This window comes from Euprymna scolopes, chromosome 10, assembly GCF_053919585.1.
Source record: "Euprymna scolopes isolate OS-2025 chromosome 10, ASM5391958v1, whole genome shotgun sequence".
Classification (NCBI taxonomy): Eukaryota; Metazoa; Mollusca; class Cephalopoda; order Sepiida; family Sepiolidae; genus Euprymna; species Euprymna scolopes.
Genome location: NC_136491.1, coordinates 42,365,765 through 42,382,336, shown reverse-complemented (window position 1 = coordinate 42,382,336; position 16,572 = coordinate 42,365,765). Strand labels below are relative to the sequence as shown.

Genomic DNA, 16,572 nt, shown 5'->3' with positions numbered 1-16,572 from the left:
ACATTTAAAAATAAAATGTTTAAAATTCAATATTATTTCACCCCCTTAACGATAACCGAATGGATACAGTCTTTGCTAATGAAGCCAGAGATGGTTTCTGTCGCCGGGTTCGGATCTATCGACTGGTGTTAATCGTGACACCCTGCACTGAAGATTCACGAAAGGATGAAAGACTAATGTCTAGGTATTTAATAATTATATATATATATATATATATATATATATATATATATATATATATATATATATATATAGAGAGAGAGAGAGAGAGAGAGAGAGAGAGAGAGAGAGAGAGAGAATATGTGTATGTGTGTTCACAAGTCAATGTCTGTGAGTGCATGGGTACCAACCTTGGATGTGGGTTTATTAAAGTAGTCTTAAAAACGGAATTTTTGACATGAGGATATACTTTCGCAGAAAAGCAGAAAATTCAATACAGATTAAAGATTAGAATTAAAGTTGACGTGCTCAGGACGTTACCTTATGGTAGGAAGTTGGTGGGGCAAAGAAGCGAGATGGGTTTTGTCTCTTGAATGTTCAACATGGGAGCGAATGATCATCTCTTTTGAGGCTCTCTTTCACCACCTTTATCAGGGATAGCCAGTAAGATATAATTGTCTATATCAACTTGTTGTTAAAAATAAACATTAAATAAATAAAAAGGAAGATAATATATCGCCCGGAAGAAATGGTGGAATTATTGTTCTTTTTAATCGCTCCCTTTATTACAACTACAAATAGAAGAAAAGAAGAAAAATACCAATACTACTACAAAGAGACGCCACTATTGTTTTATAGCAAGGCTGTGTTTGAATTAAACGTCAGAAGTCACTTCAACGTGGAAGTTTATGGAACCATGTGACTTTCGCCTGAGATTTTTGGTGTTTCTTTTAGGGCTGACAATTTAAATCAAGAGGATGTGAAATATAGCCGTTCCCTGGGGAGTCACAAGGAGGAGGGTGAACAGTCAGGAGCAATGTATCACGATCTAACGAAACAAGCGATCTATCTGTCCCTTTAACTGTCTGTCCCCTTCTCGCACGCCCCCTCTCTCTCTCTCTCTCTTTCTCTCTCTCTATCTATCTATCTATCTATCTATCTATCTCACGTACACACATACAGACACACATGTACACAAATAGACTGTCACTCTGTGTCACTCTGATGTTTTATAAGATCGTCTCTCTTTTTAAACAAACCTTTTTTAGTGAATCTTTTTTTTTTTTACACAGTGATCACCACTTATCAAGGCCCGGAAGCCACTCAGGGATAAGGGTTATTGCAAGTACATTACGTTAGTGTGGAGATTTGATGAAGTGTTTACTTAAGGGGGCGGTTCATTAGGAATTTGTTAACATTGGACTTGAAGACATCCAAGTTGTAGTCCGGTGGGAAGCAGGCACACGGAACAGAGTTCCACAGGCGTGCAGTTCTAAGAAAGAAGCTTTGTTCATGGAATCCGCGTTTTGATTTAGGCACAGATATAGAGTGAGGGAAATTTTTCACAGTGGATTCAGCTAGACGAGTGTTTTTCGTGAAAGATTGGCGAGGGGGGACCAGAGATTGGAGTTCAGACGAGCACCTGCCATGGAAATAACGATAAAACAAGGATAGGCTCGCAACGTCTCTTCTGTGAGAGAGAGGTTGCAGGGTAGAGAAAAGGGCATCCTCCACTAAACCACGAAGTCTATTTTGTACTCTGTCAAGGCAGGATAGGCTGTTTTTAGCAGCTCCTGCCCAGATATGGCAACAGTATTCCATCCTTGGACGTACTTGGCTTTTATATAGATAGAGAATTGCATCAGTAGTGAGATATCTTCTGGAGCGGTAGAAGGATCCCACCATCTTTCCAGCGACCTTGGCAACAGACTTGAGTTTACTTCTGACATTTCATAAAGCTATTGCTTTTCATATTTTATCCATTAGACCTCACATTCCATGGGCGATGTTTTTGATAAATAGAGAAGAATTGATGTTTTCTGGGTCGGAATCTATTCTTAAAACTAGGTATGAGCAAAAATAAACGAATAAGCATAGGGGGGGGCCTAGTTTTGAAAGCCGATTTATCATATTTTTTGTAGATTATCGAATACTTTTGGATTGTATTTGAAAGATTAAGGACTAAACTTAATTTCTCAAAAAAAATTTTTTTTTTATACACGTGAAAAAAAAAAAGTTATGAAAAAATGTTTTCACGGCGAGCTAACCAATTCAGCTAAATTTTGAAGTTAAATAAATCCATTGTAAAAAGCCTTTTAGAGATAAATATTAGTTTTCTGGGTCTATTTCAATGATAATTAGTAAAGTAAAATCCTAAGATATTGAATTAAATTTTTTAAAAAAACCACTTTATTTGCACAAAAAAATAGCTAAATTAGACCCAAAACCGAGTGTTTTTGCTGTTCACAAAACCACAACAAACCATACTTTTGGAAATAAGGAATATACGGAGGCCCAAAATCTGAGACAGTCGAAAAGCTGTCTGAGAATGACATCATATAATTAAAAGGAAGGAGGAGTGCTGCGTTTCTTTTTTCCCTCAGACGGGCATCCATACATTTCTATTGTAAATGTTTGTATAAATTTTACCATTTTTTAATTTAATTATGTTTCTATGTTCCTGTTTTTAAATTATATATTTTTTTAATTATTGGCCAATATTATATAAAAAATATGTCACGCTGAAAGTTTCACATTCTTGCGAGCAAGGAAATTATTAAAATCTTGCATATAAAAATTATGCAAAATCTGTAATTGAAAAAAAAAAAAAGAAATATTTTTTCTATTATAATTTTTTGTGTGAAAATATTCAATAAACAATGCTTAATTCAATGGTAATATCGGTAGTTCGAGAAATTAATTTTTCTTCGAGTCATATTGAATTCATTATTATGGACTTTAGAGGCTTTTTTCGTAATGTTCCTGTAAAAATTATTGTATTTTATTTTTATTGTTACAAATTACGATGCTCTATTTATATTAAAAAGGCAAAAATAAATTCTTGCGTTTTTTATTTACTACTGAAAACCATAACTTTAGTAAAGGTATTTTTCGTTTAAACAAAATAATACATTTCCACTAAGATTTAAATAAAAATAATTAGTGCGTTATATTCCGCGATCATTATTTGATAAATATTAAAAATTTCATTAGAATTGGTTAATTTCCTGATTTTTGGTGAATTTTTAAGTAAAGGGAGGGGTCAAAATGTTTATACATTTTGAGCGTCTGCATTCATTTTGCCCGTACCTATATAACACTTATTGCTCGATAGCTTTTGCCCTTGAAGTATTATTTTTAGTTCCTTACTACAAGCGGTTTCATGCCTTGCCTGGAGCGATTTCCATTAAATAAAAATAACATCAGCTTCTGAGTGTTTTGTCTACAGACGATCAAGAACTTGAGTTCACACTGGCGTATTATGACTTATACACCCATCAATAAGAGGGTGTATATAACACTGTCAGTTGAATCGACTACCTACGACGTGTGAACAAGATTCCAGCTGATTATGTCAAGCTGAGTGGCTTCCGGGCCTTGATAAGTGGTGATCACTGTGTAAAAAAAAAAAAAAAAAAAAAAAAAAAAAACAATAAGCGAGATAAGACACTGATAGAATTCAGATGAAAATCCTGAGAGATATTACTTGAAGTAACAATTTCAGGGTAAACAATAAATTCTTAATTCGAATATATGTTTCGTCGTGTCGATATGTTGTTTTTTCAGAATTTAAAATTTAACCACCAAACAACACAATAACAGATAACTGTCTATAATTGCACAAACATTGGTGGGTCATAATGTTAGACATGTAACTATTTGTGCTGTGTGTGCGCATATATATATATGTGTGTGGGGAGGTGTAGATGCATATGCACATGCATGCACGTATGCATGCACATGTTTTGTGTGTTTATGTGTTTTAATGTTTACATTATATGTGTGAGTGCGTATAAGTGCCTAAGCATAATTGATGATATATCAGGTTGTTGCATAAGTTTTGCCATCAATTACGCTCCTCTTTCCGGAAGATTAATCAAGAAAGACGAAGACCAACTTGGGCCATCAGACTTGTAGAGAATTGGGTGAAAAGATGAAATGTGATTTTGCGACTATTTCACGTCACCTTCAGTCGATGGGATTCACATAAAAACTTGGAGCTTGAGTCCCACACGAACTTACTTTGGCTGTTAAAATTCTTTGATTTTCTTTAAAAAAAAAAAAAAAAAAAAAACGGCGGAGACTTTTGCAGCAACCTAATATTGTCTATCCGTTTCTTCAATAATAATAGTATTGTTTCGTTTTTTTTTTTTTTTTATTTGCATAAATTTAAAATAATTTAAACTGACTATGCACTCAACCTGCATTTTTTTCCGCCCAAAAATATGAATATAATTGCAACACTACGGTGAACCAATTCTTCTACCGTTGTTGATTTGATAACACATATCAAGTCGTTGCTCAATGGGTAGAGACATCTTTCTGCTCCTTACTCTTCTTATCTGCTGTTGTTAAGCCATCGTTATTGTTTGAGTAAAGATATAATGTGATCTAATTAGAAGAAAAAAAATAATCCCCAGCATGCACACGACTTTTCGCCACGTCTCATATCCTTCGCGCCAACCCTCGTCCTCTCGCCGTCAGTTTTTTTATAATGTCTTTTTAGGTCAGCTAATTTATTGATATGCAAATTAATGCGTATCAAATTGCAATAAGAATATTATTTTCTTCGAATTGAATCATTTGACCTGCATATCTGTTTTAGTTGGAACCCGAACCGATTATTGGCCTTTCTACTACATAAATTGGTTTGTCCCCTTTAGGCAGGATTATTTATGCACATTTTGGCGCAGTTTCTTTCAGTTTATAATCGAAACAGAAAGACAAGCAGTCTGTAAAATACAAGAAAAAAATGACAGAATAGAATTTAAATTAGAAGTATTACAATAACGTATCTCGCACTTATAACACATAATAGTGATAAGAACGGATGTTGAAAGTCCAATAACTCTTGACTTTGTATTATCTCCCTTGGTTTGCTTCACTTTTTTTTATATTTGTGGTCTAATTAGAAAAATAAATAATAAAAAAAAATAAAATAACTGACATCATGCGCATCTTACCGCTTCTCGTATCTTTCGTGCCAACCATAGTGGGTCAAACTGCTGAAACAATCTTTCACGTGGTGCTTGTATCACTAAGTGAAAAATTCTTATGGAATACTGAGATAACCTGCCCCACTTTTTTTTTTTTTTGTAGGAATTTTTGACACCCCTAGCACGAAACTGCGAATAAAATATAAAAAGAAAAAAATCGTAATTTCTCTTTTAAAAGTGGGTTGTTTATTTTCTTTATGGATTATACTTCCAAAATAAACTATTAAAGTTGCATAAAACGTAATAGAAATATTGCTTTTTTTATTTTTTAAAAAACAGTAATGAAATTAATTCAATTTTACGAGTTCAGTATTTTTCAATTTTTAAATTTTAAAAATCTATCAAAATTTTTCTATTGATTCTATTTTTACGATATTTTCAGGGTCAATGTGAAATGTTATGCTCTTTCCAATAAACCGAATATAATATTTTAGACAAACGTTTTTTTTTTTTAATTCACGTCCTCCCCCATTTTGAAATGGCTATTAAAAAGTAAATAATTAATTTACTCCCCAAAGTTTTATATATCACAAATTGAAGATAAAAGATCAATAAATAATATATTCAAATTTAAAACAAAAAAAGTAGTGTTTTTTTTCAGAAATTTACATGTAAAGTCCGAAGTTTAAAACCCTTTTTTTTTTTTTTTTAACCACGTTTTTGTTTTTTGTTTTTTTTGTTTTTTTTTATGAAACCTTGGTCCTTGCTCCTTTAATTGAAAAATCAAATTTGGGTTGGAATTACATTTTTCGAGTAGTTATAAGCTTGGAAAGACGGGGGGGGGATTAATTCACGCCCCCTATTTTGAAATGTCTATTAAAAAGTAAATAATTAATTTACTCACCAAAGGTTTATATATCACAAATTGAAGATAAAAGATCAATAAATAATATATTCAAATTTAAAACAAAAAAAGTAGTTTTTTTTAGAAATTTACCTGTAAAGTCCGAAGTTTAAAACCTTTTTTTTTTAAATCACGTTTTTTTGTTGTTGTTTTTTTTTTGTTGTTTTTTTTGTTGTTTTTTTTTAATGAAACCTTAGTCCTTGCTCCTTTCATTGAAAAAAAAAATAGGGTTGGAATTATATTTTTCGAATAGTTATAAGTTTGGAAAGACAGGGGGGTCGAATCATTCAATATTTTTTACAAAGTTTCTGACCAACCTACCACTACACTTCACCCTGTCCTCTCGTCTTCGGTCTTTTTATAATGACTTTTTAGGGCTGCTAATTCATTGATATCCAAATTAATGCATATCAAACTACACATAGCTATATAAGTGTTCCCTTTCCTTTGGTTCTGTAATAAGGTGGCAGTTAAAAATAAAGAAAATACCGACTACATTGCTAATCAATGGTTCATGCTCTTTGAGGGTTTTTTTTTTTGTTTGTTTGTTTTGTTTTTTTGTTTTTTGGGTTTTTTTTTTTAATTCAGCCAAAACAAGACATATTGCCACTTAGACGCAAGGGGCTACTAATTTGGACCATATCTACAAGGATACTGTGTAGGGAGTTAGCGAAATATCTGTTCACATTACATTAAAATTTCTGCATGTTAGTGGAGTCAGGGAAGCAGGAGACCGGAAAGGATTTCCAAAGTCTAGTAGTTCGAGGGAAGAAACTGCTAGAGTATAAGGTTTTCCAGCATCTAGGGACCTCTACAGGGAAGTGGTGGGATTTTATTGCTTGTGAGGTTTGTATTGAGGAGGCATAAGTGCTATGAGTTCGTCATGACACATTCCATTAAAGTACTTGTAGAATAAGCACAGGGATACAACATTGCGGTAATGGCACAAGTTCATAGAGCAGGACCTTTTAGGTTGGAAAGTCTTTTTTGCACAAGCCTAGATGTGACAGCAAGTGTTCATGAATGAGCAAATGGTGGCTTTGTAGAAATAAAGGTATACTCCCAGGCATAAGTAATGTTATAGCATGGTAGAGAAAGAGGGCCTACGTTCTTTGCTGCAACCTTGGCAATGTCTTCAATGTATTTGTTCCAATTCATGTTGTTTGTGAATGCTAAATTGAGAAGTTTAGGGCTACCCAGAGTTGGCCATTGCCATAAAAAAGCAAAATAGAAGTTATATAATGCATGTAGCATTTTTATTTTAAAACTCCTATCTCTATCCCTCTCTTTTCAGCCGTCTATCTATCTTTCTCTCTTTCTCTTTCCATAACCCTCTCTTTTTTCCTACCCAGCCTATTCCTCTCTCTTTTAATGTGTTGAAAAAAAAAAAAAAAAAAAACTAATAATGTAATTCATTTACCGAAGTTATCCCTTTTAAATGCAATACTGTAACCTTACATTTATTGCTCCTGAACAATCCAGAGTAAAACAAAACATAATGACATTCTTAATATCGGGTAATCCCGTTCTTCTCTCTCACTTTTCATGATAATATAAAGAGAAATTATATTGAGAAGGAAAATAGTCCAAAGATATTTAAATATAATACTGTAATTTACATTTATTGGTGCTAGACAACTCCAAGTAAAACAAAATTTCTGTTACCCCACCTCCCTTACTTAGCAAATATAATACAGTCATGTTAATAATGGCAATTTTATTGTTTCCTAACAAGGATAAGCGTTAGATGGATAGATTCTGACCTAGGAAGAGGCAATTTTTCCATCTTTTTCAGAAACATTGATCATGGAATGTGAAGACTAAAGGACAAAATAAAGGTTACAAGACTGACAAAAGTAAACCCAAGATCCACTTTATACTCCCTACTCTATGTAGGTCAGTGACAGGGCGAGCATACAGAAGGATTGGCTGGTTGGTTGGTTTTGTTTTACGGCATATCAACCCTTTTCGGGTTATTTAATGCCGAATCCAAAGATTTTGAAGAAAAATTTTTAATAGAATATATTTGCTTTTCTCAAATCATTTTCTATTCAACCCATAGTTGGGACCCTAACAGGTACTACCACTCCGGGTCAGAGTGGACCTGGGAGCAATGGTAATTAAAGGGTGGCTCCACACTCCCCAAAGCCCGCAAGCTGGGGCCTCACCACTGGATATAGTTTAAGGTCATATCCAGGATCACATACAGAAGGAGGATCGCAAATGAATCACATTTAATTTTCTTTTGTTTGCATGAAAGATTTGACATAAATTGTATCTTGGATTTGATGAAACAGCGAATGTGATTTACTTAAAATAGAGAAACTCGTTATTTATAAGATGTTGAGCTATCGCTGACTCGGATGTGATTAAACTATTTATTTATTTAAATTGTTTAGTCATCTCTGACGTATTACAAAGTGGGGGAGGGGCGACATGTTGTTTAATTTTGGTTTAAAACCCATGAATCGTACTACCTATATAATTTTTTTATATAGAAATCGCTCGAGACAAAGCATGAAGCCACTTGATGTAAGAAACTAACAAGAATGAAAGCTGATCATTGCAAAAACATGAGAAGCCTATTGAGCTTAGTCTTGAAAAGACCAAGCTGTAGGTTGAAGGAAAACAGTGAACAGGAAGAGAGTTCTACAACCTTGCAGTCCTTGGAAAAAAGCTACTGGAATAAGAAGTGGTATTACAATGAGATATTAAAACAACAAATTGATAGAGACAGATAGAATAACGAGTCAAACAAAGGAAGCAAGGAATAGATCAGACAATTCTGAGGAACACATGTCATACTAGTATTTGTAGAAAAGACTGCGACTAGCAACATCACGTCTGTAAGAGGGAGGTTGCAGTGAAGAAGAAAGGGTGGGGGCCAATCAAATTACAGATACGTTTCTGCAATTTATCAAGACCCTTCAAATTAGGCACAGATTTATTAATCCAAATTTGACAACAGTATTTTATACATTGTCTGATAGTGGATTTGTAGAGATAGAGAATAGCTTTATGTGTGAGAAAGTGTTTAGATCGATAGAAAGAACCGATTTTATGAGAAGCGGAAAGAGCAATGGATTTAATATATGGAATCCAAGAAAGATTTGATGTGAAAGAAAAGCCAAGAAGTTTTAGAGTCAATTTCTTATCAAGAGCAGAGGCATCCATAAGAATCTCAGGAAGAATAGATGACATGCCATTTGTCCTCGTATTAATGATATAAAGCCTTCAAAACTGTATTGCTGATAATGACTAGGGCTATGACAACAGCATATTCTTTTCATTGTTTTGACTCTCGAGTATATATCCGACACGGTTAGACGCAGTTACTCAACCGAGAACCACATCATTCTATATAAAATCATATAAGATATCAACGGATACACACTCGAGAGTCAAAACAATGAAAAGAATATGCTGTTGTCATAGCCTTAATAATAACAAAATTTATACACAACGAATAATATATATATTAAAAATATATGTTATTTAACTGAATGTCTCACCACGTGGCACACATTTAAACAAATGGCTCAGCAATTATTGCATTACATTTTCAAAAAATAAATGAAGTGAAGTAAATAAAAGGTTCCACTTGAAATTCTGTACAAATTCCTTAATTCGACAGAAACATTTCTGAGTTCGACAAGATACACCTGAAGGTCGGAGGTTACATCGACCGAAACGTTGTGAAAATCACACTCAAGATGAGAACAGTAGTTCGATGAATAATAATAGAAATAATCAATCCTCATCTCAAAAATTCAGAAACGTCAGAATTTTCAAGTTAAATTAAATTGTTGCAGTATATTTTGCTTATTAAATTGTTAGGTGAAAGTTGCATTTGTACATATGTATGACAAACTCGTTTAGCAGTAAAATAACACCCCTTCACTGTAGAGATACCTATATGCCCGAAAACCTTCTATTCTCATGGCTTCTTCCCTCGAACTGCTAGATTTTGGAACTCCCTACCTCCTGCTTTTTGCTTCCCCGATTGTACTGAAATGCAGAAGTTTAAATGTGATGCAAACAAAGATCTTGCTGATCTCTTTAAATTGTACGATGTAGACATGGTCCCAAAGAGTAGCCCCTTTATACTAAGTAGCAATATGCCTGCTTTGGGGTGAACAAGTACAGAGTAGTTAAAAAGACCTTATCCTCCCTACGTTAAGAATGGCTTTCTAAATAATAACATTATTATTTCAGTACGGTTCGTAAACTGCACAAGTACCAAAATTTTAAAATTGATGATGATTTATTTTTAAGGCTCTTTATATCTTTGGTAAATCTTTCTTTTCAGCAATGACCATTTTCAACAAATCATGGTGGTTGAGGAAGGACAGGCACGTCTATACGATTTGAAACCAGCTTCATGTCAGAGTATTCAGCTATTTTCGCCGAGCGATTACAATTTGGCAAATACCATTCAGAACGATCTCTCTTATTCTATCGATCCCTACATGACTGAATCGGTCAGTGTGGACCGCAACCTAGGTTCCCTGGCAAAGACGAGGTACAGGCACAACTTATCAAACAGCATGGCCGGTGGGCTCGACGCCATTGCAAAAAGCAATGCCGAACAGAGTATGTTTGAAAATTCGAGTAACAGTTCGGACAGTACACATTTGGAAAACATACCTCGCATGCGTCGGGCTGCTTCTTTATCAAATATAGAATTTCCAAGGAAAGCCATGGATAAGAAAAATCGGAAACGGTAAGAAAATTCACATTTATCATCATATTCAACTTAATGTCTGTTTTACATGCTGACATGTGTTGGACGGCTCTCAGAAATTGACTTCCAAACAAATCTACCTTTAACCATGTCTCTATTTATCCATCTTTCTTATTTCCTTTCATCTTTTCCTTGAGCTTTCCCGGCCAAACTGACCCTGATACCTCAACTGTTCTACATATACTAGCATAAGAACTCTCGCTCATTCTTGCAACATGTCCATGCGATCAAAGTCTACTTTTCTGCACACATCTCCCTAGATTGTCCAGATTAATCTGTTGTATAATAGTATAGGAGGATGATATATATATTGTTCTCCAAACGGCACCAGATAAACGTATAATTTGTATGTTTGGTTGTTTAGCCAGGGGATATGATATTGACGTATAAACTGAGTCATGTTGTATCAGAGAGTCATCACACGTATATATATTACAATTCATATTTGCGTAAAGGTATGATTTTTTTATAAGAATAATATATGCTTCATACCTTTCTTTCTCCAAGAGTTCTTCTATCCTCACTGCTGGGCTCTGTGATGAAACATGAAATGACCAACACCATAACCAATTGAGACCTCTGTTCTTTCTTCTTTTGTGAAACCAAAGAACTACACTTTATATTTTAAAAATATAAATTTATTTCAGCTGTCTCAAATGGTCTTCACAAAGAGTCTGCATTACGTGTTTACATGCTTGTTCTTTACAGCTCACTTCCTGGCTTTTTGAAGTGCGTCCGTTTACTTTCGAGAACTAAACTCAAACTCCTCAACTGACTAAACTTCCTGACCTCTTGACCTCAGTTCCATTATGTCATCATGAAAAAGCACACGTCTCTCAATATGCGACTTTTCCACATATTCTTGCTCAAGGTCATTTTGTTTATTTAACCTAGTTAATTTATGTAAACATCCTCAGCTAAACCCATTGCTATACTTTATTCTATAAATAATAAACTCCCAATATAAACTATTTTAACAATATCACTGGATAGAGAGATGAATAGATAGATAGACAGATAGATCGATAATAATTAATTTAACTTAACCATGTTATTATCTAACAAATCTTCCTCTGAGGTCGTCAGATCTAAACGTATCTTTACAACTAACATTACACATATATCGTGTCATTCTGCTATAATTTCTCTCCATACAACATATGCCCTCAATCCTAACTGGCCAGGTTTCATTTCCACACGTCATCGCACTGTGAACACATTCCTGGGAGATCTTTCCCTTGATCGATAGCAGTAACACTCTGCTAGTTAGTTATTTGATTCAATCAGTGCTGCAACAAAGCAATTCTTGTTCCAAGCAAAAACTAAAAATCAAGTTAAAAAACAATAAGAGATGTTTATTTTTCTTCGGAGTTTAAAAATGGTAATCATTTTCTTAGGTTGAATAGCAGACTTGCAATATGAGATTTTTGCCTGACCAAACCGAAATATGTCCTTTAGCTAAGAGCCTCAAGAACCCACCTAATCCAGAGAGCCACACCGACTCAACTGAACGTCAGTCCTCAGAGAGGGCTGTCTCTAACTGCCTCCCTTTTTTATTTCCTGAAATCTTTTCACCCCTGAACAGAAATCTTCGATCCTTTAGTGGTCACTATTCGATCACACAGAAGCTGGCTACTCGAAATGTCTGCTGGAGATAACGATTAGACAGTGTCCATTCAAAGAGCTTATCTGTTGATAATCTCAGACATTTCTTTTCTCAAGTGAGTTGCTTACAGTCTGAATCTCGTTTAATGAGATACTTATTTTATTTCAAACAGAAAAAAAAAACATCCTTTGGATGGCTGGACTCCAACCAAATATATTTTCAATTCTCTAATACAATTCAAATGACTAAGATATTATGAGAGTAATGATCAAATCCTCAAAACTATACTTTCTTTCAATGAAACAACGATAACCAGATAATAGGAACGTTTTGGGAGGAATCATGTTGTTGTTTGGAAAGAAAAAAAAAGATATCCTTACAGCACCTGGAATTCCCAAGCAGTCACCCATCTAAGTACTGACCGGGCTCGATGTTGCTTAATTGTGGTCATCTGTGTTTTCAATGTGATATTGTCATAAGTGACCACCTAGCGTTTGACTAGAACCTTACTTTTCCTCCCTTAAGCAATTTGCTTATTTATTCAGATTAATTAAAGAATTAGACTTTCTGGTGCTACCAGATAAGGCTGTCTGAAGATATTGGCTTCTTGAGACGAAATGCCCCTAACATTGGTGTTTTTTATTTTTCTACTTCCTTTTGCAAAATTTAATTATGTTCTGCAAACCCAAAAACAAAAACAACAACTCACCTTTTTCCCCTTTTCCTTCTTCCCATTTTCCCATTCTCTTTCTATACCCCCCCCCATTTCCTGACTTGTTTCCTGACTTAAAATGTACCAAAAATTAATACTGTAACCGTTAAGGGCAGGGAACAAAAATGATAAAATCTACTATATAACAACCAAACCAAACACTACAAACTAGCGCTTAAAGATACAAAAAGCTTGAAGATTAAAACCTTCTATAAAATAAATGGATGCAACATGAATACTATTTCCAAAATAACTGAATTCGGCATTAAATAACCCGAAAAGGGTTGATATGCTGTAAAACGAAACAACACAAACTAATCAGACTTTTTTGCACTTTTCATTTACTCCCGCTAGAGTTACTGCCCTTCATATAACTTGTTCAGTTATTCATTAGTCGACCTCCACCACTTTCAGTGCTGCCTAGTCCTTTTTTAAGTGATAAATATTTTATTATATGTCTTTTTAAATGCTCCCTAGTGCAGAAGTGGATTTTTGTACTTCTCTTGGCTGGACATCTATCTGTAACGCCTGCCATTCAAAAGCACCATGTTTCCACTGGTTATCATCTCTCAAACTGCCTGAAATTGTATTTTATTCCTTTTGTCTATCTAATGTTTACATTGTAAAATACTGCCAAAATTTGCATTCATCATCTCTTAATTGTTTAAAATTTTAACCTCATCTTTTTTTTTTTTAAACACATTTTCATTCCAGATCAAGGCTGTCCACGTTCTTGGATATCTTCCAACGGAAAAAGAAACCAGTTATTCTTTCCGATCAAGTTGATAATCCTACCCATTTCCGAATGATTGGACGTATTTTAGAAATGTGCTTGGATGGTTCGCGTATCATTGAACTCACACAACCTCCTCATGGTTTGTGCGGCATCTACATGTCAAGAACTAAGCAAACATTTGGCTATGGTAAGACGTTTACAAAATGTAAAATTTATCAGTTGTTTACCGTGTTCTTCTTTATATCCACCCTATAATAAAAAGTAATATGCATTTATATATATATATATATATATATATATATATATATATATATATATATATATATATATATATAATAAATTCCACAGCCAAACAACGTCGCAGCCCACAAGAGCCATGACAGTCAAAGAACCGGAAGTCCAAGACTCGAGTTTCGCCCTCATTTCAGCTTGGGGTTATTAGCTGGTTGGATGACCGCGTCCCTTGTTGAGACGAAGTAGGTTCATTTCACAGTCGGATTTCGGCGCGGTTTGCTTGATCTGTGTTGGTTAATTGAAATTCTTGTGTGCAGGGCGTTTGCTCAGTTGGTAGAGTGCTTGCCTTGCATGCAAGAGGCTCGGGTTTCGAATCCTGAGTTCGGATGTGTCTAACTGATAGCCCAAATGAGGGCGAAACTCGAGTCTTGGACTTCCGGTTCTTTGACTGTCATGGCTCTTGTGGGCTGCGACGTTTTTTGGCTGTGGAATTTATTATATACAATCTCTCACATTCTGAAAATCATATATATATATATATATATATAATTATTTTTTTACTATAATAATTAAATACCTACAGACACTAGTGTTTCATTCTTTCAGGAATCTTCAGTGCAGGGTGTCACGATTAACACCAGTCGAGAGATTCAAACTTGGCAACACGAGACATCTCTGGCTCGATTAGCAAAGACCGTATCCATTCGGCTACCATTAACCTCGTGAAATAACGTTGAATTTAAACATTTTAATTTTAAATGTTCTTTACGTCAGTCAGACAGTGATCTAATCGTTATACGATGATCTGTGCATAAGAGCTGAATTGACTGACTTTAATTCAACTGAAAGTGCTCAACGATAAGAAATAAATTTCTTAAAGGGGCTGTCATAATTATGTTTTTACTATAATAATTACTATATATATATAGTAAGTTATTAAAATACATAGGGCAATTAAGCTACACAGAATATTTCACGTTTTATTCTCGTGAGAATTTATCGGGCTTATGCCCGGCATAAACTTGACAAATTCTCACGCGAATGAAATAAGGAATATTCTGTGTAGCTTAATTGCCATATATATTTTCAGAACTTACTACTCTGCTCTACCTATGTATTGAGCACTGTTGAAGTAAATACTGAAAAATGTATGCATAAAATTATGTCTTCATATATTAATTTATGTGATTAAATGAAGTAATCACACACACACACACACACACACACACACACACACACATATATATATATATATATATATATATATATATATATATATATATATATATATACTAGCAAAAAGATCTGACGCAACCCGGGATTGAATAATGATCAACAAATGTTTCACATTTCCATATCTTTGTTGTCATCGAAATCTGTAAAAATCGCCCATTTTTCAATTAAATTAACTGATTGTCTGCCCTAGTTGGGGATTCGTCACGGTGCATCGGGAGAAAGCTTCACATACCTCGGTGTTTAATCTGTCAATTTTGTGCTTTGTATTCCTCTGCTTTTGTTTCCACATATTTTGCCACTCCATAACAATTTCTCTAGTCCATCAACCCTGACTATAGGGCCGAAAAATTTGAGCTATCTTTCTCTGATGGTATTGAGACAGGATCTCTTGTATCCAGTCCATTTGTTTTTCTATTTTTTTTTTTTCTTTTTGTTCATGAGACCAATCTGCAGGGGTGCGAGGCAGGGCTGCTTGTTCTCACCTGACATATTTAATGCATGCAGTCAAATAATTCTACGAAATATTGAGAATGATGAGGGAATTAGTGTAGATGGCCACATCATCAACAACCTGAGATATGCAGATGACAAAGTCTTTATCGCTGACTCTGAAGAAAAACTGCCAAAGATTTTAACAAGAGTAACAGACGAAAGCGAAAAGGAAGAATTACAGACGGAATGCAAAGAAGATGGAATGCATGGTGATCTCAAAGAAAGCTGTTAGACCACAATGCAACACTAAACATGTAAGGGAGACAGAACCAAACAAGTAAACACCTTTAAATATCTTGGTTGTATTATCAACCTGGATGGCAAGTGTGACACAGAAATCAAAAAGAGAATTGGAGAATCTAAGACAACTTTTAACAGCATGAAATGGACACCAACAGTAAGATAAGCCTCAGTACAAAGATACATGTTATGTGAGCCTACGTATGGTCCATTATTCTATATGGATGCGAATGCTGGATCCTAACCAAGGACACAAAACAACGATTAGAAGCAGTGGAGATGTGATTCATCTAGAGAATCATGAAAGTAATAATTACCAAAGTTTATATATGAAGTAATAAATCATATATAAACGTTTTATCCCATAAAAAACGGACAAAACTTTTAACCCATTGACTTAAAGTGAGTGCTTTATGCCAAATTGATGATTGAATACGATTAAATTTGTGCTCGTTTTTGCATTAAATACTAATCCTTATTAATCCCTAACGGTGTACCAAACAATTACCATAATACTTAGTTCGTTGCACCTTATCACAATAAAGGTCCATACAAAATTTCAGTCATATCAG

General features: G+C 34.4%; 1 protein-coding gene across 1 annotated transcript in view; it reads left to right on the top strand.

Annotated features, from left to right (window-relative positions):
• LOC145286435 (uncharacterized) overlaps nucleotides 1-16,572 on the top strand; it is a 118,719-nt gene that overhangs the window by 90,891 nt on the left and 11,256 nt on the right. Inside the window, exons 6-7 of the mRNA XM_080135349.1 lie at nucleotides 10,310-10,723; nucleotides 13,777-13,985. Coding sequence (XP_079991475.1) covers nucleotides 10,310-10,723; nucleotides 13,777-13,985 — 623 coding nt within the window. The remainder of the gene's footprint in view (nucleotides 1-10,309; nucleotides 10,724-13,776; nucleotides 13,986-16,572) is intronic.